The sequence below is a fragment of the Channa argus genome, unplaced genomic scaffold, assembly GCF_033026475.1.
Source record: "Channa argus isolate prfri unplaced genomic scaffold, Channa argus male v1.0 Contig004, whole genome shotgun sequence".
Classification (NCBI taxonomy): domain Eukaryota; kingdom Metazoa; phylum Chordata; class Actinopteri; order Anabantiformes; family Channidae; genus Channa; species Channa argus.
In genome coordinates, this window is record NW_027125223.1 from 1,238,884 (window position 1) to 1,263,478 (window position 24,595).

General features: G+C 40.9%; 1 protein-coding gene across 1 annotated transcript; it reads right to left on the reverse strand.

Moving 5' to 3' along the window:
• Nucleotides 1-7,665: 7,665 nt before the first annotated feature.
• On the reverse strand, nt 7,666-23,642 carry LOC137109504 (uncharacterized). Its single transcript, XM_067494930.1, has 2 exons — nt 16,758-23,642; nt 7,666-13,465 (listed from the first exon to the last, which is right to left on the reverse strand). Exons 1-2 carry the CDS (start codon nt 21,673-21,675, stop codon nt 8,487-8,489), a joined length of 9,897 nt encoding a protein of 3,298 aa, XP_067351031.1. The 5' UTR covers nt 21,676-23,642; the 3' UTR covers nt 7,666-8,486.
• Between the last annotated feature and the right edge of the window lie 953 nt (nt 23,643-24,595).

A 24,595-nucleotide genomic window follows, 5' to 3' on the forward strand; every position in this document is an offset into this window, starting at 1 on the left:
ATTGGAAGCTGGTTCCACAGGAGAGGAGCTTGATAGCTAAAGGCTCTGCCTCCCATTCTACTTTTGCAAACTCTGGGAACCACAAGTAGGCCTGTATTTTGGGATCGAAGTGGTCTAATCGGGCGATACAGAACTATGAGATCTTTTAAATATGATGGAGCTTGACCATTAAGAGCTTTGTATGTAAGGAGGAGGGTTTTGAACTCTATTCTAGATTTTATGGGAAGCCAATGAAGAGAAGCTAGTGAAGGTGAAATATGATCTCTCTTTCCTAATCCAGTCAGCACTCTTGCTGCAGCATTTTGGATTAATTGAAGGCTTTTTAGGGAGTTATTAGGACACCCCAGAAGTAGGGAATTACAGTAGTCCAACCTAGAAGTAACAAATGCATGGACCAGTTTTTCGGCATCACTTTGAGACAGGATGCTTCTAATTTTAGCAATGTTCCGTAGGTGGAAGAAGGCTGTTCTAGAGATTTGTCTTATATGTGACGTAAATGCCAAATCCTGGTCAAAAATAACTCCAAGTTTCCTCACCGCAGTACTGGAGGCCAAAGTTATGTCATCTAAAGTAACTATATTGTTAGACAGCATATTTCTCATGTTTTTAGGCCCAAAGAGGATGATTTCAGTTTTGTCTGAATTTAGAAGTAGGAAATTGTAGGACATCCAGGTCTTTATGTCTTTTAGACATGCTTCAAGTTTGACTAATTGGTTAGTATCTTCTGGTTGCACAGATAAATAGAGCTGGGTATCATCTGCATAGCAGTGGAAGTTTATGGAATGTTTCCTAATAATTTTGCCTAAAGGTGACATGTACAGATTAAAAAGTATTGGTCCTAACACAGAGCCCTGTGGAACTCCATAGCTAACTTTGGTGCATAAAGAAGAGTCATCATTAACATGAACAAGTTGGAATCTGTCTGACAGATAAGATTTAAACCAATGTAATGTGGTTCCTTTAATCCCAAATCCATGTTCTAGTCTCTGTAATAAAATGTTGTGGTCAATGGTGTCAAATGCGGCACTAAGGTCTAGTAAGACGAGTACGGACACAAGTCCGTTATCTGAAGCGAGGAGAAGATCATTGGAGACTTTTACCAGTGCTGTTTCTGTACTGTGATGAGCTCTATATCCTGACTGAAAGTCTTCATACAAATTATTCCTGTAAAGGTGATCACATAATTGTTTTGCAACTACTTTTTCCAGGATTTTAGAGATAAACGGGAGATTTGATATTGGTCTATAGTTGGCTAAATCACCTGGATCAAGACAGGGTTTTTTAAGTAATGGTTTGATTACAGCAACTTTATAAGCCTTTGGTACATAGCCAGTTTCTAAAGATAGGTTAATCAAATCTAATATGAAAGTGTCTATTAAAGGTAGAACATCTTTAAGCAATTTGGTTGGAACAGGGTCTAAAAGACATGTTGTTAGTTTTGAGGAGGCGATAGTTGAACTTAGCTCAGTGAGATCTATGGGTGAAAAACAGTCTAAGATGGATTGGGGCCTTATTGAGGATTCTAGAGCTGTTGTACATGAAGATCTATCTGTAATATTTGTAGGGAGGATCTGGTGAATCTTTTCCCTAATGGCTGCAATTTTATCAGTAAAGAAAGTCATAAAGTCATTGCTGCTCAAAGTTAAGGGTATACTAGGCTCAACAGAACTATGGCTCTTAGTCAGCCTGGCTACAGTGCTGAACAGAAACCGGGGGTTGTTCTTGTTTTCCTCTATTAGTGCGGAATAATATGCTGTTCTGGCATCACGGAGAGCTTTTTTGTACATTTTTAAACTGTTTTTCCAGGCTAACCGGGATTCTTCTAAATTAGTGGAACGCCACTTCCTCTCTAATTTTCGTGACGCCTGCTTTAAGCTGTGCATTTGTGAATTGTACCATGGAGGTCGGCTCCTCTGATTCACTGCCTTTTTTTTCAGAGGGGCAACTGTATCTAGTATCATACGCAATGAGGCTGCAGAATCGTCAACTAAGTAATCAATTTGTACAGGAGTAAGATGGCTACTCACCATAGTATTGACACATGGTGGTGAAAAAGATGAAGAGATAATTTCTTTAAAAATATTCACAGCATTTTCAGATAAACATCTGCTGTAGTGGAATTTTTTCCTAACTGCTGTATAGTCCGTTATTGTAAATTCAAATGTTATTAGAAAATGGTCAGACAGAAGAGAATTATGAGGAAATACTATTAAATTATCAGTTTCAATGCCATATGTAAGTACAAGGTCCAATGTGTGACTAAAACAGTGAGTGGGTTTATTTACATTTTGGGAAAAACCAATTGAATCTAGTAATGAATTAAACGCAGTGCTCAGGCAGTTACTGTCAGCATCTACATGGATGTTAAAGTCACCCACTATAATGACTTTATCTGTACTAAGCACTAAATCAGATAGAAAATCAGAAAATTCTATCAGAAACTCTGAATAAGGGACTGGAGGACGGTACATGATAACAAATAATAGTGGTTTTTGAGTCTTCCAGTTTGCGTGTGAAAGGCTAAGAGTAAGACTCTCAAATGAGTTATAACTATGTTTAGGTCTAGGAATTATTGATAAGCTAGAGTGAAATATTGCTGCTACTCCTCCACCTCGGCCTGTGCATCTAGGAACATGATAATTAATATGACTTGGGGGGGTTGACTCATTTAAACTGACATATTCTTCCTGCTGCAACCAGGTTTCAGTGAGACAAAGTAAATCAATTTGATGATCATTTATTAAGTCATTTACTAACAGAGATTTAGAAGAGAGAGATCTAATATTTAATAATCCACATTTAATAGTTTTGGGTGTTGGTTCAGTATGAGCATTAGTCTTAACTTGTATTAGATTTTTATGATTAACTCCCCTTGTGTTCATTGTTGGTTTAAAAAGTTTAATTGGTCGTGGAGCAGACATAGTCTCTATGGGGCAAATAGCAGTGTGGTTAAGATCATAACATTCAGCAAAATAATAATATTCCCTGTGTGAAAAATTAGAGTCCATAACAGCTGCATTTTGTCTGCTGGTAACGTCAGATTCTATAAATATCTCGGACTGTTTATACCTGTGGATGTTGTCGGGTGTTGGAGCGGAGGATGCAGGAGAGGTGAGCACATCAGAGCCACAGGTGTTTTCAATGGTCAGTCAGTCTCCGGAGACTGAGATGCTGTGGACAGTGTTCTCAGTCAACATCCGTGATCCCAGAAAGTTCGGGTGCAGTCCATCTTGCTTGAAGTACTGAGGACGATCCCATAAAAGATTGAAATTGTCTACGTAGAAGAGTCCGTGTGCAGAGACTTGTGGTTGAAGCCATGTGTGCAGGCTGAGGAGTCTGGAGAACCAGCCAACACCGCGACCCAGCGTGGGAATTGGGCCGGAAATGAAGAACCGTCTGTCGTGGAAATTCTCCAGTGAGTTGAAAAATGACACGAAGTCACGTTTCAGCAACTCAGACTGTTGGCGTTTGGTGTCATTTGTGCCAACGTGTATCACTACTTTTGTACTGAAGGGAAAGTGGGTTTGCCTTCATATTTGACCCAGAACAACTCAGTTCAGCATGGAAATATTATTGCAACAGCTTTTATTTAGCCAGAAATGAAGATTGTAAGTTTTTATACGCTTAAAAGCATTTTCAGGCCAAATGAGCTGATTTCTGCCAATTGCAGCAAAATCCTGAAGGGAAAGTGGGTTTGCCTTCATATTTGACCCAGAACAACTCAGTTTAGCATGGAAATATCATTGCAACAGCTTTTATTTAGCCAGAAATCAAGAGTGGAAATTTATATGCGCTTAAAACCCTTGTCAGGCCGAATGAGCTGATTTCTGCCAATTGTAGCAAAATACTGAAGGGAAAGTGGGTTTGCCTTCATATTTGACCCAGAACAACTCAATTCAACATGGAAATATCATTGCAACAGCTTTTATTTAGCCAGAAATCAAGAGTGGAAGTTTTTTAGGCCGAATGAGCAAATATGCTTGTTGCTGCCAATTGCAGCAAAATACTGAAGGGAAAGTGGGTTTGCCTTCATATTTGACCCAGAACAACTCAGTTCAGCATGGAAATATCATTGCAACAGCTTTTATTTAGCCAGAAATCAAGAGTGGAAGTTTTTATGCGCTTAAAACCATTTTCAGGGCGAATGAGCTGATTTCTGCCAATTGTAGCAAAATACTGAAGGGAAAGTGGGTTTGCCTTCATATTTGACCCAGAACAACTCAGTTTAGCATGGAAATATCATTGCAACAGCTTTTATTTAGCCAGAAATCAAGAGTGGAAATTTATATGCGCTTAAAACCATTGTCAGGCCGAATGAGCTGATTTCTGCCAATTGTAGCAAAATACTGAAGGGAAAGTGGGTTTGCCTTCATATTTGACCCAGAACAACTCAGTTCAGCATGGAAATATCATTGCAACAGCTTTTATTTAGCCAGAAATCAAGAGTGTAAGTTTTTATGCGCTTAAAAGCATTTTTCGGCCGAATGAACAAATATGCTTGTTTCTGCCAATTGTCGCAAAATACTGAAGGGAAAGTGGGTTTGCCTTCATATTTGACCCAGAACAACTCAGTTCAGCATGAAAATATCATTGCAACAGCTTTAATTTACTCAGAAATAAAGAGTGGAAGTTTTTCAGGCCAAATGAGCAAATATGCTTGTTTCTGCCAATTGCAGCAAAATACTGAAAGGAAAGTGGGTTTGCCTTCATATTTGAACCAGAACAACTCAATTCAGCATGGAAATGTCATTGCAACAGCTTTTTTTTTAGCCAGAAATCAAGAATGGAAGATTTTTATGCGCTTAAAAGCATTTTCAGGCGAAATAAGCTGATTTCTGCCAATTGTAGCAAAATAGTGAAAGGAAAGTGGGTTTGCCTTCATATTTGACCCAGAACAACTCAATTCAGCATGGAAATATCATTGCAACAGCTTTAATTTAGCCAGAAATCAAGATTGTAAGTTTTTATGCGCTTAAAAGCATTTTTCGGCCGAATAAACAAATATGCTTGTTTCTGCCAATTGTCGCAAAATACTAAAGGGAAAGTGGGTTTGCCTTCATATTTGACCCAGAACAACTCAGTTCAGCATGGAAATATCATTGCAACATCTTTTATTTAGCCAGAAATAAGGAGTTTAAGCTTTTATGCGCTTAAACGTATTTTCAGGCCGAATGAGCTGATTTCTGCCAATTGTAGCAAAATACGGAAAGGAAAGTGGGTTTGCCTTCATATTTGACCCAGAACAACTCAGTTAAGCATTTAAATATCATTACAACAGCTTTTATTTAGCCAGAAATCAAGATTGTAAGTTTTTATGCGCTTAAAAGCATTTTCAGGCCGAATGAGCACATATGCTTGTTTCTGCCAATTGCAGCAAAATACTGAAAGGAAAGTGGGTTTGCCTTAATATTTGACCCAGAATAACTCAGTTCAGCATGGAAATATCATTGCAACATCTTTTATTTAGCCAGAAATAAGGAGTTTAAGTTTTTATGAGCTTAAAAATATTTTCAGGCCGAATAAACTGATTTCTGCCAATTGTAGCAAAATACTGAAAGGAAAATGGGTTTGCCTTCATATTTGACCCAGAACAACTCAGTTCAGCATGGAAATTTTATTGCAACAGCTTTTATTTAGCCAGAAATCAAGAGTGGAAGTTTTTATGCGCTTAAAAGCATTTTCAGGCCAAATGAGCTGATTTCTGCCAATTGCAGCAAAATACTGAAGGGAAAGTGGGTTTGCCTTCATCTTTGACCCAGAACAACTCAGTTCAGCATGGAAATGTCATTGCAACATCTTTTATTTAGCCAGAAATAAGGAGTTTAAGTTTTTATGCGCTTAAAAGCATTTTCAGGCCAAATAAGCTGATTTCGGCCAATTGCAGCAAAATACTGAAGGGAAAGTGGGTTTGCCTTCATATTTGACCCAGAACAACTCAGTTCAGCATGGAAATATTATTGCAACACCTTTTATTTAGCCAGAAATCAAGAGTGGAATTTTTTTAGGCCGAATGAGCAAATATGCTTGTTTCTGCCAATTGCAGCAAAATACTGAGGGGAAGGGGGTTTGCCTTCATATTTGACCCAGAACAACTCAGTTCAGCATGGAAATATCATTGCAACATCTTTTATTTAGCCAGAAATAAGGAGTGTAAGTTTTTATGCGCTTAAAAGCATTTTCAGGCCGAATGAGCTGATTTCTGCCAATTGTGGCAAAATACGGAAAGGAAAGTGGGTTTGCCTTCATATTTGACCCAGAACAACTCAGTTCAGCATTGAAATATCATTGCAACAGCTTTTGTTTAGCCAGAAAACAAGAGTGTAAGTTTTTATGCGCTTAAAAGCACTTTCAGGCCGAATGAGCTGATTTCTGCCAATTGTAGCAAAATACTGAAAGGAAAGTGGGTTTGCCTTCATATTTGACCCAGAACAACTCAGTTCAGCATTGAGATATCATTGCAACAGCTTTAATTTAGCCAGAAATAAAGAGTGGAAGTTTTTCATGCCGAATGAGCAAATATGCTTGTTTCTGCCAATTGCAGCAAAATACTGAAAGGAAAATGGGTTTGCCTTCATATTTGACCCAGAACAACTCAGTTCAGCATGGAAATATTATTGCAACAGCTTTTATTTAGCCAGAAATCAAGAGTGGAAGTTTTTATGCGCTTAAAAGCATTTTCAGGCCAAATGAGCTGATTTCTGCCAATTGCAGCAAAATACTGAAGGGAGGGTGGGTTTGCCTTCATATTTGACCCAGAACAACTCAATTCAGCATGGAAATATCATTGCAACAGCTTTTATTTAGCCAGAAATCAAGAGTGGAAGTTTTTATGCGCTTAAAAGCATTTTCAGGCCAAATGAGCTGATTTCTGCCAATTACAGCAAAATACTGAAGGGAAAGTGGGTTTGCCTTCATCTTTCACCCAGAACAACTCAGTTCAGCATTTAAATATTATTGCAAAAGCTTTTATTTAGCCAGAAATCAAGAGTGTAAGTTTTTATACGCTTAAAAGCATTTTCAGGCCGAATGAGCTGATTTATGCCAATTGTAGCAAAATACTGAAAGGAAAGTGGGCTTGTGTAACCCACTCGAGTAATACACCTCCCTCTAGGTTCGAAAGGAGGCAAGCGTCAGTGCAACAATCACTAAACATGAGACATCAATGAATTTACCAACTGGAACTTTAGTTTAACTTATATACATATACAACAATACAATGACAAAATATATTTACAGAAAATAAAATTTGGGCCCTTTAACCAAAAAAACAATAGTCCTTAATAGTGTTTTTTTTTCAATTAGTGATCACTTTGTTAAATTTAGAATGTTCTCCTTTTGAAGGTTTTCCAAAGTAGTCTTCTAATAAAATCAAGTCAAAGTCTGTGAGTTAGTCTGTTGGTAGATTTCAGTATGAAGTCTGACCTGTCAGTTCTGATGGATCACTATTTTCTGGGTTGCACCCTTGTGGGATGTTCAACTGTGTATTGCTCCACTGTCTGGAGCAATCCTACCATACGCAGACCACTTATCCAACTATCCAGCGGCCGTGAGGGTGCTGGGTTCCTGAAGATCCAATGGGAGGCTCGCCATCTATGGAATCTCTAGGTATTCTTTGCTGGAATTTCCAGATGGTTCTCACTCCAATAAAAAAACCTGACCTGCATTTATAAACAGGCTCATAATTTCCGTTCTGCTTCTTACATATTTTATATGTACATACATACATACATACATACATGTACATACACATTCAAAATTCAGATTTATAATGAAATTAATTTCATGCTCCTTGAACAATGTAAATTAGCGACAATAATTGCAAATACTCAACATCATCATTAGAGAGGAATATTTTACTGAATTTCTTAGATAGTATTTATTAATATTATCAAAACACTCTTTACTCTTCAGTAACTCCCAAATGATTAACATCGGTACAGCACGACGCCAAAACATTAAATCAATGCTTGATTAGCAAAATAAGTAACTAATAACTAATCATGCACGGAGCATTAGCAACCCATGGTGAGGAGCTAGCTTACCGAGACAAAAGAAGTTTTCATTAACCCGATGACAACGGGCTCCTGACGTTTGGCAGCTTCTAAATGAAAACTCTCCTCTTTCCTATTCCTTTTCTTAGGATTTTCGGATTCCAATAATTCCTTTTTTTTTTCAATATCATTAACACTTCCCCTACTCAACAAAGTACGTGAGCCATGCTCGCTTCTCTCTCTCGTGCCTGCGCTCTCTCGTGTGTGCGCTTTCTCTCGTGTGTGCCCTCTCTCGGACGGAAACTGCACTGTAAAACTTCCGGTCATAAAAATAAATTAACTTGCCATAAATAAATTTTGATGGTAACATAAACTAAGAACAAACATCAACATGAAGTTGATTTTTGAATGAACATTTTGTTCTACCTATTTATATTTTAACCCTACCTGTGCAACCGGGTTACACCCTCCCCCTCTGAACTGACATGAGTCCCTTCATGTCTTTCTTTCATAAGGACATTGGCTATCAAATGTCTCAACTAAAGCTCTGTTAAATCCATCTAGGATGGTCTGAGCAAAAGAAATTAAAGGATTTCCTAACTGGGAGTAAGTAAACTTTCCGGGTGCTTTCCTGAGACGTTCAGACCTACGTAATGTAACACTAGGTGTTTCCATATTGGAACTATCTGACCTTTCTACATCAACATGACCACTAGCCCTAGTCGGCTGGCTACCATCCTCCCTGGAATCATTGACAAATGGTGATAAACTTGGCAAAAAGTGATTCTCTCTCTCAGTTTGATCCTCTTGCATGCTTTCAATTTCTCCTGCTCCTGCTGCTATTATGTCGTCTGACCACAATATACTTGAGGATTCCAACTGCCTCTCCTCTTCTTCCATTTGTGGTTCATCTTTTCCTTTTCCTGACAATGACGCAACAGGTACATCCCTTACAGTATTTGCCATTGGTTGATCAGTTTTATTTTGTCTTTCCATTTCAGTTATGTCTTTCTCTGTTCCATTAATAGGCATGAGATCATAGTTAGACTCCTCCCTTAAAGGGTAGTTTTCGGCACGTTCAAAGTTGTTCAAATCAGTGTCAAGTAAGTTGTTAATTGTGTTTGAGATTTCCTCCCTTGGTGAGTTTGACATGTTAGCCATAAGTGATTCAGATAGGTTAACAGTTATCTCTCCTCGTTCTTTTTTTTTTGTTTGATCCTGTTCTTCATGTGAAAGATCTGTTTGGGTATCTGCTCCACTGATTGTAGTAGCAAATCCCTGCTTTGGAACCACACTAAAAGGCTCAAGAACTTTTGTCTTTGTCTCAATGATTTTCATGGGATAGAACAAAGGATCATCAGTGTCCTCATCATCTGAGTACAGAGGATTTTCATCCAATTGAGTATGACACTGTTGCCTTGTTCTAGGTTTTCTAGGTGGTGATGTCTTTACAGGTTCCTCCTCTACTTCAGAGAGAAATCCAATAGAGAGCAACAGATCTCTATGAAGTGTACGCACAGGCCCCTCCTGACCCTCAGGACACACCGTGTAGACGGGCAAGTCTCCTGCTCTCTTTTGAACAATATACACAGTTGATTCCCATCGGTCGGCGAGCTTGTGCTTGCCGCGAAGACGAAGATTTCGCACCAGAACTCTATCTCCTATCTCAAGAGTAGACTCTCTCACTCGCATGTCAAATCTTCGCTTGTTCTTGTCAGCTACTTTCTTCGCATTAGCTGCCGCAAGTTGGTAACTTTCAGTCAGATAAGATTTAAGCCTTTTCACATATTGTGAATGGGGTATGACTGAGCTTTCATTAACTGGCAACCCGAAAGCAATGTCGATGGGCAGTCTTGGCTGTCGCCCAAACATAAGCTCATAGGGTGTAAAACCAGTTACTTCGTTTTTCGTGCAATTGTATGCATGAGTGAGAGGCTTCACATACTCACGCCACTTGGTCTTCTCTTGCTCTTTTAGAGTACCCAGCATGCTCAGCAACGTACGATTATATCGTTCCACTGGATTCCCTCTGGGATGATAGGGACTTGTTCTGATTTTTCTTATCCCAACTAGACTACAAAGCTCTTTGATGATTTGTGACTCAAAATCACGACCTTGGTCACTATGAAGGCGTTCTGGGAATCCGTAGTGAACAAGAAACTGCTCCCAAAGGCATCGAGCTACTGTGGTGGCCTTTTGGTCTTTTGTAGGAATGGCAACGGCATATTTAGTGAAGTGGTCTGTAATAACCAGAATATCCTTTGTGTTATGGCTGTCTGGTTCCAGAGACAAAAAATCCATACAGACCAATTCCATCGGTCTGCTGGTATGAATACTGACCAAAGGCGCAGCCTTTTCTGGCTGGCTCTTTCTTTTCACACATCTTGCACAGCCTTTCACTTTCAACTCAACATCAGATGCCAATTTCGGCCAATAAAACCTTAGTCTGGCTAACTCAAGAGTGCGTTCCATTCCCATGTGACCCATTTCGTCATGAAGGCTGGTGAGTACTGACTGCCTTAACACCTGTGGGAGGACAAGCTGATACATTAGCTGATCATTACATTGTCGCTTTCTGTATAACAGACCATTCTTCAGTTCAAAGCGGCTCATCTCCTTGAGCATCAGTCGTAGCCCAATGGGCTCTTGCTTCGAACTGGTAGACTTTGATTCACCTGCCTCAATCAACTTAATAACAGCACTGATCTCAGGATCTGCTCTCTGTAGTTTGGCTAATTCTGTGCTACTGTACTTGGGGATTGTGGAGAGACCATTAGATGAACCTTCCTTCTCAAACACAGCTGGAACTGCATCAGGATGAACAGCAAGCGACTCTATGAGACATGGAGCTGGTGAAAGTTCATCTTGTGCCACTGTATGATACTGACAAGTCACCTTGACCACTTCTGCCGGAGCTAGATGATAAGAAGTAAACTCACGTATTCTTAAGCTTTCCTCTTGAGACTGGCTGTCACTGGTCAACTGTCCATGTGGCCTTCTTGAAAGACCATCTGCATCCTGGTTTTGCTTGCCTGCTCTGTACTTGATGTCAAACGTGAAGGTGGACAGGGCTGCTAACCAGCGGTAACCAGTAGCATCCAATTTGGCAGTGGTGAGTATATACCTGAGTGGATTGTTATCGGTGACAACAGTGAAGGTGTTTCCATACAAGTAATCGTGAAATTTCTCAGTGACTGCCCATTTTAAGGCAAGGAATTCCAGCTTATGTGCTGGATATCGAGCTTCACTGTGTGACAGACCTCTACTTGCGTAGGCAATAACTCGACTTTGCCCATCATGCTCCTGGTACAATGCCGCCCCAAGTCCAGTTGTACTAGCATCTGTGTGCAATATATATGGCAGTTTCGGATTAGCAAAACCCAGAACTGGGGATGAGGTAAGCTTTTCAATGATTTTCTCAAAGGACTCTTGACAGACTGGTGTCCATCTTTCCCCAAATGGGTCTTTGGGGTTGTAATACATGTCTGTCTTGTTTACCCTAGCTCCCTTCCGGTTTGGTGGGTAACCTGCTGTGAGCTTTGTTAAAGGCTTTACGATCTTAGAATAATCTTGTACAAATCTCCGATAATACCCAGAAAAACCAAGAAAAGATTTTAGCTCCTTTAAGGTCTGAGGTCTCGGCCAGGTCTTGAGTGCTTCAATCTTCTGAGGATCTGTTTCCACGCCATTCCGAGACACAATGTGCCCCAGATAGCGGACTGATGTTTGGGCAAATCGACATTTCTCTGGTGATAGTTTTAACCCATTGTCTCTCAAGCGGTCCAAAACATTGGTCAGCCGAACTTCGTGCTCCTCCAAAGTTTTGGAGAAAACTATAAGATCGTCGATGAAGACAAGCACTTCGCGCAAATGCATATCACCCATGCACTTCTCCATCAAACGCTGGAATGTGCTTGGTGCATTTGTTATCCCTTGCGGCATACGGTTCCACTCCCAAAATCCCAATGGACACACAAAGGCTGTTTTCGGCTTGTCACTCTCTTCCATCTCAATCTGATAGTATCCGGATTTTAGATCCATAACCGAAAACCACTGAGATCCATTCATTGCAGAGAATGACTCTTCGAGGTTAGGCAATGCATAAGCATCTTTAATCGTCTGCATGTTTAGCCTCCTGTAATCCACGCACAATCGAACATCACCATTCTTTTTCCTAACTATCACGATGGGTGATGAGAATGGGGATTCTGATTCACGGATTATCCCAGCATCAAGAAGAGTCTGAAGATGACGCCTTACAGCATCATAGTCCTGTGGGTGTATAGGACGTGGCCGATGCTTAAAAGGAGTTTCATCTTTCAGTTTGATGCTGTGTTTGGTTTTTGTGGCATGACCAAAATCAAGATCATGATGAGAGAAGACATCGGAGTAGGCATTCAATCTCTGTGTTATTCTGTTTTTCCACTCTTCGGAGAGTGGGGAATCACCAAAGTCAAACTTTAACTCTGATCCTTTGTCAAACTGTTGGCATTGAGAGCTAGCCTCTGATTGTGGACTAGAGCAGCTAGCTGTTTCGGGTTGGCAAGAGGGACTAGTTTCTTGAAGCTGATTGGTAGTGGTCTTCTGAGTTGGAGTTATTTTATAAGGAACACTGAGCTCAGCAATGACACAATTTCTTGGTAGAACAACATCATGGCTGGTTTCATTTCTTAAAACAACTGGGACCTTGTAAGGAAGACATGTCGGAATGGTTATGAGACAGCAGTCGATGAAAACGCCACCTGGCAATGAGGAAACAGAAGGCTGTTCCAATAATGCCCATTTCTCATTGTTCATAGCACCGACATTAACAGAACCCTCAAGGACAACTCTCTGACCTGCAGGAATGACATCTGGATTACAGCTGTTGAGCTTGACCAAACCAAGTCGACCAGAGCTCTGTCTATGCCTGAGCTGTAATGTTTTCAGGACCTGAAGGTACCCACAGTAAAAATTAGGACGCCATGATATATTGTCACAGACCTGTTCATAGAGAGGGTCAAGAGTGTTTGTCCCAATTAGAATGGGGATGCTGCTGTTAGAGCGAACATCTGACACTATTAGGGCAAGAGTTTGAATTTCAGGTTCGGAAGGAATAAACTCTTTCGGAAATTTAATAGTTATTTGTACATAACCTGTGTATGGAACACACTGACCATTTGCCCCCTCAACCTCGAGTATGTCACTCACTGGCTGAATGGCGTGATCTGACAGATACATGTCATAGAAGGACTGAGACACAGTTGTAACTTGTGACCCTGTATCTAGCAAAGAATTGCAATCTACTCCATTTACTTTGATGTTTGCAGTGCTCTTGCTTCCAACAAGACCCTTGGGGAATTTCTTTGTTTGTGTAGTAATGTGCTCTTTTAGCGATGCTCTTATTTTTTCTTTGCCTTTTTGGGTGGGACTCATTTTTTCACCACTTCCTATTTGTCCCTCAATAGGAATGGCTGCTAGTTTAATGTAGCAGTGTCATCGGTTATGTTGTCCTTCTCCCAGATGTGTTGCTTTTCTTTAAGCTCTTTTCTCTTGGCCTCCACTAGTGTGGGGTTGGGAGGATTGCTGCAGCCACCTGCCATATGTCCATCCTCTCCACACTGAAAGCAATACCAAGGTTTGGGTCTTTTAACTGTAGTGCCTGGCTTAGCTGCTGGCCACTTCTCATCTCCTGATTTAACTTTTGGTTTCTCTTTCTTCTTTACGGTCTCTTCTTTTTTTGAATTTCTTCCCTGCATTTGGGCAAGGGCTGAAATCTGAGCTTGGAGATCAGCTATTTGTTTCTGAATTTGCTCTAGAGCTGAGGGTGGAGTACTGACTGAAACAGGGAAGTCGTATTCAGCACCATCAGTGAAACGAACATTGTGTGCATGTGATTGAGCCTTCGTTTTGGTAAACCCTAGATGTTGCTTCATCCTGTTAGCTTTGGTTTCCAGCTTGTCTTCTTCTGTGCGCAGTAGTAACAACAACTCCGAAAAGGTAGGTGGGTCATCTCTCTTTTGTTCAAGCTGGAGTGCAGTAATCAAACTGTTATTCCAACAACCTCTACAGAATTGTTTTAAGAGTTGTTTGTCTGCATCTCTCTCTGAGATGGTATTTGTTTTAACAACCTTGTTCAAAGCGGTCTGCAATCTGCGGAGGTAGTCGGATGGCTTCTCACCAGTATTCTGATTGATATTTAGGAACTTTGCAAACAACTCATCCCTATCTTCAACTGTGGCATATGCTGAATCAAGTAGGTCTAAATAAGCTTTTGGGGTGGAATGTGGGCCTAATGATCTCAACACACTAGAAGCAGGGGGTAGTAGGCTGTCTACAATTTTCCTCACTAGTTGTGAACTTGCTATGGTGGGATCAGCTATGTAGAACTCAATACTACACCTCCAGGTCTCATAATCAACCTCAAAATTTGGGCAAGGTACTCTCCCTGAAAACGGCCTGAGCTTAACTGACGAGTGTAGTTGTGAGATTGGGTCTGTGCTTTTGACAATATGCTCCACAACCACTCTTTGTACTTCAGGTGGGCTAAGATGGTCAGAGGACAGCCTCAGGTTGGGTATTGACTCACCTATACCTAGAGTAGCAGCTGCAGTCACTTTAGCAGAATGACTGGACTCATAGGAAAACGGCTCAGATTCCACTAGCATTTCATCTTTCTTGAATTTGCTTGCAGAGGGGGAAACTACGACCATTTTACCAGGTGATACTACTGGGGCTGCTCCCCGAATTGTCTCTGGCTCATCTTCGAGACCCCCCTCCCCTACAAAATCAGTTACTCTGGCTAATTCATCTCTCAAGATATGCTCAAATGACTTGCCGCTCCTTTTAGCCATACTTTTAAGTTGTGACAAAAATTCCTGCGTAATGCCTGCACCCTTTTCACAAGAATACACATTAGCAAGAAGTTCAACATGGTGAACAATCTCTGGATTTTCATGGCAAGGCCTATTCATAGGCAGAACACTTTCGAGTGCTTTGACAGCTGAGCCAAATTCAAATTCCACAACGACACAGTTTTGAGATTCAGAACTAACCTCTGAACTTTTAATTATCCTGGCAATAGACCCATATTGTTTCAAATAATCAAAAATCTCCTCATCTGCTGTTGTATGAGACAAACCTGATATGATAAGGGAATTCGGGACCTTTATGTTTTCTGTCTCAATGCCCTCCATTGTACCCATTGTAGTCAAAGATTTGCTTCCAATTAAAAACAAAAAAATTTCAATACATCTGCAAAATACAGTACGAATCTACACTATGAAGCTGAATGAACAAATAATCCAATATGTAAAACTTGTTTAGGATTGACACACTGGCCGCAAGGCTCCTGGCTGGCTCGCCAAGTTTTACCGTGTAACCCACTCGAGTAATACACCTCCCTCTAGGTTCGAAAGGAGGCAAGCGTCAGTGCAACAATCACTAAACATGAGACATCAATGAATTTACCAACTGGAACTTTAGTTTAACTTATATACATATACAACAATACAATGACAAAATATATTTACAGAAAATAAAATTTGGGCCCTTTAACCAAAAAAACAATAGTCCTTAATAGTGTTTTTTTTTTCAATTAGTGATCACTTTGTTAAATTTATAATGTTCTCCTTTTGAAGGTTTTCCAAAGTAGTCTTCTAATAAAATCAAGTCAAAGTCTGTGAGTTAGTCTGTTGGTAGATTTCAGTATGAAGTCTGACCTGTCAGTTCTGATGGATCACTATTTTCTGGGTTGCACCCTTGTGGGATGTTCAACTGTGTATTGCTCCACTGTCTGGAGCAATCCTACCATACGCAGACCACTTATCCAACTATCCAGCGGCCGTGAGGGTGCTGGGTTCCTGAAGATCCAATGGGAGGCTCGCCATCTATGGAATCTCTAGGTATTCTTTGCTGGAATTTCCAGATGGTTCTCACTCCAATAAAAAAACCTGACCTGCATTTATAAACAGGCTCATAATTTCCGTTCTGCTTCTTACATATTTTACATGTACATACATACATACATACATACATGTACATACACATTCAAAATTCAGATTTATAATGAAATTAATTTCATGCTCCTTGAACAATGTAAATTAGCGACAATAATTGCAAATACTCAACATCATCATTAGAGAGGAATATTTTACTGAATTTCTTAGATAGTATTTATTAATATTATCAAAACACTCTTTACTCTTCAGTAACTCCCAAATGATTAACATCGGTACAGCACGACGCCAAAACATTAAATCAATGCTTGATTAGCAAAATAAGTAACTAATAACTAATCATGCACGGAGCATTAGCAACCCATGGTGAGGAGCTAGCTTACCGAGACAAAAGAAGTTTTCATTAACCCGATGACAACGGGCTCCTGACGTTTGGCAGCTTCTAAATGAAAACTCTCCTCTTTCCTATTCCTTTTCTTAGGATTTTCGGATTCCAATAATTCCTTTTTTTTTTCAATATCATTAACACTTCCCCTACTCAACAAAGTACGTGAGCCATGCTCGCTTCTCTCTCTCGTGCCTGCGCTCTCTCGTGTGTGCGCTTTCTCTCGTGTGTGCCCTCTCTCGGACGGAAACTGCACTGTAAAACTTCCGGTCATAAAAATAAATTAACTTGCCATAAATAAATTTTGATGGTAACATAAACTAAGAACAAACATCAACATGAAGTTGATTTTTGAATGAACATTTTGTTCTACCTATTTATATTTTAACCCTACCTGTGCAACCGGGTTACACCCTCCCCCTCTGAACTGACATGAGTCCCTTCATGTCTTTCTTTCATAAGGACATTGGCTATCAAATGTCTCAACTAAAGCTCTGTTAAATCCATCTAGGATGGTCTGAGCAAAAGAAATTAAAGGATTTCCTAACTGGGAGTAAGTAAACTTTCCGGGTGCTTTCCTGAGACGTTCAGACCTACGTAATGTAACACTAGGTGTTTCCATATTGGAACTATCTGACCTTTCTACATCAACATGACCACTAGCCCTAGTCGGCTGGCTACCATCCTCCCTGGAATCATTGACAAATGGTGATAAACTTGGCAAAAAGTGATTCTCTCTCTCAGTTTGATCCTCTTGCATGCTTTCAATTTCTCCTGCTCCTGCTGCTATTATGTCGTCTGACCACAATATACTTGAGGATTCCAACTGCCTCTCCTCTTCTTCCATTTGTGGTTCATCTTTTCCTTTTCCTGACAATGACGCAACAGGTACATCCCTTACAGTATTTGCCATTGGTTGATCAGTTTTATTTTGTCTTTCCATTTCAGTTATGTCTTTCTCTGTTCCATTAATAGGCATGAGATCATAGTTAGACTCCTCCCTTAAAGGGTAGTTTTCGGCACGTTCAAAGTTGTTCAAATCAGTGTCAAGTAAGTTGTTAATTGTGTTTGAGATTTCCTCCCTTGGTGAGTTTGACATGTTAGCCATAAGTGATTCAGATAGGTTAACAGTTATCTCTCCTCGTTCTTTTTTTTTTGTTTGATCCTGTTCTTCATGTGAAAGATCTGTTTGGGTATCTGCTCCACTGATTGTAGTAGCAAATCCCTGCTTTGGAACCACACTAAAAGGCTCAAGAACTTTTGTCTTTGTCTCAATGATTTTCATGGGATAGAACAAAGGATCATCAGTGTCCTCATCATCTGAGTACAGAGGATTTTCATCCAATTGAGTATGACACTGTTGCCTTGTTCTAGGTTTTCTAGGTGGTGATGTCTTTACAGGTTCCTCCTCTACTTCAGAGAGAAATCCAATAGAGAGCAACAGATCTCTATGAAGTGTACGCACAGGCCCCTCCTGACCCTCAGGACACACCGTGTAGACGGGCAAGTCTCCTGCTCTCTTTTGAACAATATACACAGTTGATTCCCATCGGTCGGCGAGCTTGTGCTTGCCGCGAAGACGAAGATTTCGCACCAGAACTCTATCTCCTATCTCAAGAGTAGACTCTCTCACTCGCATGTCAAATCTTCGCTTGTTCTTGTCAGCTACTTTCTTCGCATTAGCTGCCGCAAGTTGGTAACTTTCAGTCAGATAAGATTTAAGCCTTTTCACATATTGTGAATGGGGTATGACTGAGCTTTCATTAACTGGCAACCCGAAAGCAATGTCGATGGGCAGTCTTGGCTGTCGCCCAAACATAAGCTCATAGGGTGTAAAACCAGTTACTTCGTTTTTCGTGCAATTGTATGCATGAGTGAGAGGCTTCACATACTCACGCCACTTGGTCTTCTCTTGCTCTTTTAGAGTACCCAGCATGCTCAGCAACGTACGATTATATCGTTCCACTGGATTCCCTCTGGGATGATAGGGACTTGTTCTGATTTTTCTTATCCCAACTAGACTACAAAGCTCTTTGATGATTTGTGACTCAAAATCACGACCTTGGTCACTATGAAGGCGTTCTGGGAATCCGTAGTGAACAAGAAACTGCTCCCAAAGGCATCGAGCTACTGTGGTGGCCTTTTGGTCTTTTGTAGGAATGGCAACGGCATATTTAGTGAAGTGGTCTGTAATAACCAGAATATCCTTTGTGTTATGGCTGTCTGGTTCCAGAGACAAAAAATCCATACAGACCAATTCCATCGGTCTGCTGGTATGAATACTGACCAAAGGCGCAGCCTTTTCTGGCTGGCTCTTTCTTTTCACACATCTTGCACAGCCTTTCACTTTCAACTCAACATCAGATGCCAATTTCGGCCAATAAAACCTTAGTCTGGCTAACTCAAGAGTGCGTTCCATTCCCATGTGACCCATTTCGTCATGAAGGCTGGTGAGTACTGACTGCCTTAACACCTGTGGGAGGACAAGCTGATACATTAGCTGATCATTACATTGTCGCTTTCTGTATAACAGACCATTCTTCAGTTCAAAGCGGCTCATCTCCTTGAGCATCAGTCGTAGCCCAATGGGCTCTTGCTTCGAACTGGTAGACTTTGATTCACCTGCCTCAATCAACTTAATAACAGCACTGATCTCAGGATCTGCTCTCTGTAGTTTGGCTAATTCTGTGCTACTGTACTTGGGGATTGTGGAGAGACCATTAGATGAACCTTCCTTCTCAAACACAGCTGGAACTGCATCAGGATGAACAGCAAGCGACTCTATGAGACATGGAGCTGGTGAAAGTTCATCTTGTGCCACTGTATGATACTGACAAGTCACCTTGACCACTTCTGCCGGAGCTAGATGATAAGAAGTAAACTCACGTATTCTTAAGCTTTCCTCTTGAGACTGGCTGTCACTGGTCAACTGTCCATGTGGCCTTCTTGAAAGACCATCTGCATCCTGGTTTTGCTTGCCTGCTCTGTACTTGATGTCAAACGTGAAGGTGGACAGGGCTGCTAACCAGCGGTAACCAGTAGCATCCAATTTGGCAGTGGTGAGTATATACCTGAGTGGATTGTTATCGGTGACAACAGTGAAGGTGTTTCCATACAAGTAATCGTGAAATTTCTCAGTGACTGCCCATTTTAAGGCAAGGAATTCCAGCTTATGTGCTGGATATCGAGCTTCACTGTGTGACAGACCTCTACTTGCGTAGGCAATAACTCGACTTTGCCCATCATGCTCCTGGTACAATGCCGCCCCAAGTCCAGTTGTACTAGCATCTGTGTGCAATATATATGGCAGTTTCGGATTAGCAAAACCCAGAACTGGGGATGAGGTAAGCTTTTCAATGATTTTCTCAAAGGACTCTTGACAGACTGGTGTCCATCTTTCCCCAAATGGGTCTTTGGGGTTGTAATACATGTCTGTCTTGTTTACCCTAGCTCCCTTCCGGTTTGGTGGGTAACCTGCTGTGAGCTTTGTTAAAGGCTTTACGATCTTAGAATAATCTTGTACAAATCTCCGATAATACCCAGAAAAACCAAGAAAAGATTTTAGCTCCTTTAAGGTCTGAGGTCTCGGCCAGGTCTTGAGTGCTTCAATCTTCTGAGGATCTGTTTCCACGCCATTCCGAGACACAATGTGCCCCAGATAGCGGACTGATGTTTGGGCAAATCGACATTTCTCTGGTGATAGTTTTAACCCATTGTCTCTCAAGCGGTCCAAAACATTGGTCAGCCGAACTTCGTGCTCCTCCAAAGTTTTGGAGAAAACTATAAGATCGTCGATGAAGACAAGCACTTCGCGCAAATGCATATCACCCATGCACTTCTCCATCAAACGCTGGAATGTGCTTGGTGCATTTGTTATCCCTTGCGGCATACGGTTCCACTCCCAAAATCCCAATGGACACACAAAGGCTGTTTTCGGCTTGTCACTCTCTTCCATCTCAATCTGATAGTATCCGGATTTTAGATCCATAACCGAAAACCACTGAGATCCATTCATTGCAGAGAATGACTCTTCGAGGTTAGGCAATGCATAAGCATCTTTAATCGTCTGCATGTTTAGCCTCCTGTAATCCACGCACAATCGAACATCACCATTCTTTTTCCTAACTATCACGATGGGTGATGAGAATGGGGATTCTGATTCACGGATTATCCCAGCATCAAGAAGAGTCTGAAGATGACGCCTTACAGCATCATAGTCCTGTGGGTGTATAGGACGTGGCCGATGCTTAAAAGGAGTTTCATCTTTCAGTTTGATGCTGTGTTTGGTTTTTGTGGCATGACCAAAATCAAGATCATGATGAGAGAAGACATCGGAGTAGGCATTCAATCTCTGTGTTATTCTGTTTTTCCACTCTTCGGAGAGTGGGGAATCACCAAAGTCAAACTTTAACTCTGATCCTTTGTCAAACTGTTGGCATTGAGAGCTAGCCTCTGATTGTGGACTAGAGCAGCTAGCTGTTTCGGGTTGGCAAGAGGGACTAGTTTCTTGAAGCTGATTGGTAGTGGTCTTCTGAGTTGGAGTTATTTTATAAGGAACACTGAGCTCAGCAATGACACAATTTCTTGGTAGAACAACATCATGGCTGGTTTCATTTCTTAAAACAACTGGGACCTTGTAAGGAAGACATGTCGGAATGGTTATGAGACAGCAGTCGATGAAAACGCCACCTGGCAATGAGGAAACAGAAGGCTGTTCCAATAATGCCCATTTCTCATTGTTCATAGCACCGACATTAACAGAACCCTCAAGGACAACTCTCTGACCTGCAGGAATGACATCTGGATTACAGCTGTTGAGCTTGACCAAACCAAGTCGACCAGAGCTCTGTCTATGCCTGAGCTGTAATGTTTTCAGGACCTGAAGGTACCCACAGTAAAAATTAGGACGCCATGATATATTGTCACAGACCTGTTCATAGAGAGGGTCAAGAGTGTTTGTCCCAATTAGAATGGGGATGCTGCTGTTAGAGCGAACATCTGACACTATTAGGGCAAGAGTTTGAATTTCAGGTTCGGAAGGAATAAACTCTTTCGGAAATTTAATAGTTATTTGTACATAACCTGTGTATGGAACACACTGACCATTTGCCCCCTCAACCTCGAGTATGTCACTCACTGGCTGAATGGCGTGATCTGACAGATACATGTCATAGAAGGACTGAGACACAGTTGTAACTTGTGACCCTGTATCTAGCAAAGAATTGCAATCTACTCCATTTACTTTGATGTTTGCAGTGCTCTTGCTTCCAACAAGACCCTTGGGGAATTTCTTTGTTTGTGTAGTAATGTGCTCTTTTAGCGATGCTCTTATTTTTTCTTTGCCTTTTTGGGTGGGACTCATTTTTTCACCACTTCCTATTTGTCCCTCAATAGGAATGGCTGCTAGTTTAATGTAGCAGTGTCATCGGTTATGTTGTCCTTCTCCCAGATGTGTTGCTTTTCTTTAAGCTCTTTTCTCTTGGCCTCCACTAGTGTGGGGTTGGGAGGATTGCTGCAGCCACCTGCCATATGTCCATCCTCTCCACACTGAAAGCAATACCAAGGTTTGGGTCTTTTAACTGTAGTGCCTGGCTTAGCTGCTGGCCACTTCTCATCTCCTGATTTAACTTTTGGTTTCTCTTTCTTCTTTACGGTCTCTTCTTTTTTTGAATTTCTTCCCTGCATTTGGGCAAGGGCTGAAATCTGAGCTTGGAGATCAGCTATTTGTTTCTGAATTTGCTCTAGAGCTGAGGGTGGAGTACTGACTGAAACAGGGAAGTCGTATTCAGCACCATCAGTGAAACGAACATTGTGTGCATGTGATTGAGCCTTCGTTTTGGTAAACCCTAGATGTTGCTTCATCCTGTTAGCTTTGGTTTCCAGCTTGTCTTCTTCTGTGCGCAGTAGTAACAACAACTCCGAAAAGGTAGGTGGGTCATCTCTCTTTTGTTCAAGCTGGAGTGCAGTAATCAAACTGTTATTCCAACAACCTCTACAGAATTGTTTTAAGAGTTGTTTGTCTGCATCTCTCTCTGAGATGGTATTTGTTTTAACAACCTTGTTCAAAGCGGTCTGCAATCTGCGGAGGTAGTCGGATGGCTTCTCACCAGTATTCTGATTGATATTTAGGAACTTTGCAAACAACTCATCCCTATCTTCAACTGTGGCATATGCTGAATCAAGTAGGTCTAAATAAGCTTTTGGGGTGGAATGTGGGCCTAATGATCTCAACACACTAGAAGCAGGGGGTAGTAGGCTGTCTACAATTTTCCTCACTAGTTGTGAACTTGCTATGGTGGGATCAGCTATGTAGAACTCAATACTACACCTCCAGGTCTCATAATCAACCTCAAAATTTGGGCAAGGTACTCTCCCTGAAAACGGCCTGAGCTTAACTGACGAGTGTAGTTGTGAGATTGGGTCTGTGCTTTTGACAATATGCTCCACAACCACTCTTTGTACTTCAGGTGGGCTAAGATGGTCAGAGGACAGCCTCAGGTTGGGTATTGACTCACCTATACCTAGAGTAGCAGCTGCAGTCACTTTAGCAGAATGACTGGACTCATAGGAAAACGGCTCAGATTCCACTAGCATTTCATCTTTCTTGAATTTGCTTGCAGAGGGGGAAACTACGACCATTTTACCAGGTGATACTACTGGGGCTGCTCCCCGAATTGTCTCTGGCTCATCTTCGAGACCCCCCTCCCCTACAAAATCAGTTACTCTGGCTAATTCATCTCTCAAGATATGCTCAAATGACTTGCCGCTCCTTTTAGCCATACTTTTAAGTTGTGACAAAAATTCCTGCGTAATGCCTGCACCCTTTTCACAAGAATACACATTAGCAAGAAGTTCAACATGGTGAACAATCTCTGGATTTTCATGGCAAGGCCTATTCATAGGCAGAACACTTTCGAGTGCTTTGACAGCTGAGCCAAATTCAAATTCCACAACGACACAGTTTTGAGATTCAGAACTAACCTCTGAACTTTTAATTATCCTGGCAATAGACCCATATTGTTTCAAATAATCAAAAATCTCCTCATCTGCTGTTGTATGAGACAAACCTGATATGATAAGGGAATTCGGGACCTTTATGTTTTCTGTCTCAATGCCCTCCATTGTACCCATTGTAGTCAAAGATTTGCTTCCAATTAAAAACAAAAAAATTTCAATACATCTGCAAAATACAGTACGAATCTACACTATGAAGCTGAATGAACAAATAATCCAATATGTAAAACTTGTTTAGGATTGACACACTGGCCGCAAGGCTCCTGGCTGGCTCGCCAAGTTTTACCGTGTAACCCACTCGAGTAATACACCTCCCTCTAGGTTCGAAAGGAGGCAAGCGTCAGTGCAACAATCACTAAACATGAGACATCAATGAATTTACCAACTGGAACTTTAGTTTAACTTATATACATATACAACAATACAATGACAAAATATATTTACAGAAAATAAAATTTGGGCCCTTTAACCAAAAAAACAATAGTCCTTAATAGTGTTTTTTTTTTCAATTAGTGATCACTTTGTTAAATTTAGAATGTTCTCCTTTTGAAGGTTTTCCAAAGTAGTCTTCTAATAAAATCAAGTCAAAGTCTGTGAGTTAGTCTGTTGGTAGATTTCAGTATGAAGTCTGACCTGTCAGTTCTGATGGATCACTATTTTCTGGGTTGCACCCTTGTGGGATGTTCAACTGTGTATTGCTCCACTGTCTGGAGCAATCCTACCATACGCAGACCACTTATCCAACTATCCAGCGGCCGTGAGGGTGCTGGGTTCCTGAAGATCCAATGGGAGGCTCGCCATCTATGGAATCTCTAGGTATTCTTTGCTGGAATTTCCAGATGGTTCTCACTCCAATAAAAAAACCTGACCTGCATTTATAAACAGGCTCATAATTTCCGTTCTGCTTCTTACATATTTTACATGTACATACATACATACATACATACATGTACATACACATTCAAAATTCAGATTTATAATGAAATTAATTTCATGCTCCTTGAACAATGTAAATTAGCGACAATAATTGCAAATACTCAACATCATCATTAGAGAGGAATATTTTACTGAATTTCTTAGATAGTATTTATTAATATTATCAAAACACTCTTTACTCTTCAGTAACTCCCAAATGATTAACATCGGTACAGCACGACGCCAAAACATTAAATCAATGCTTGATTAGCAAAATAAGTAACTAATAACTAATCATGCACGGAGCATTAGCAACCCATGGTGAGGAGCTAGCTTACCGAGACAAAAGAAGT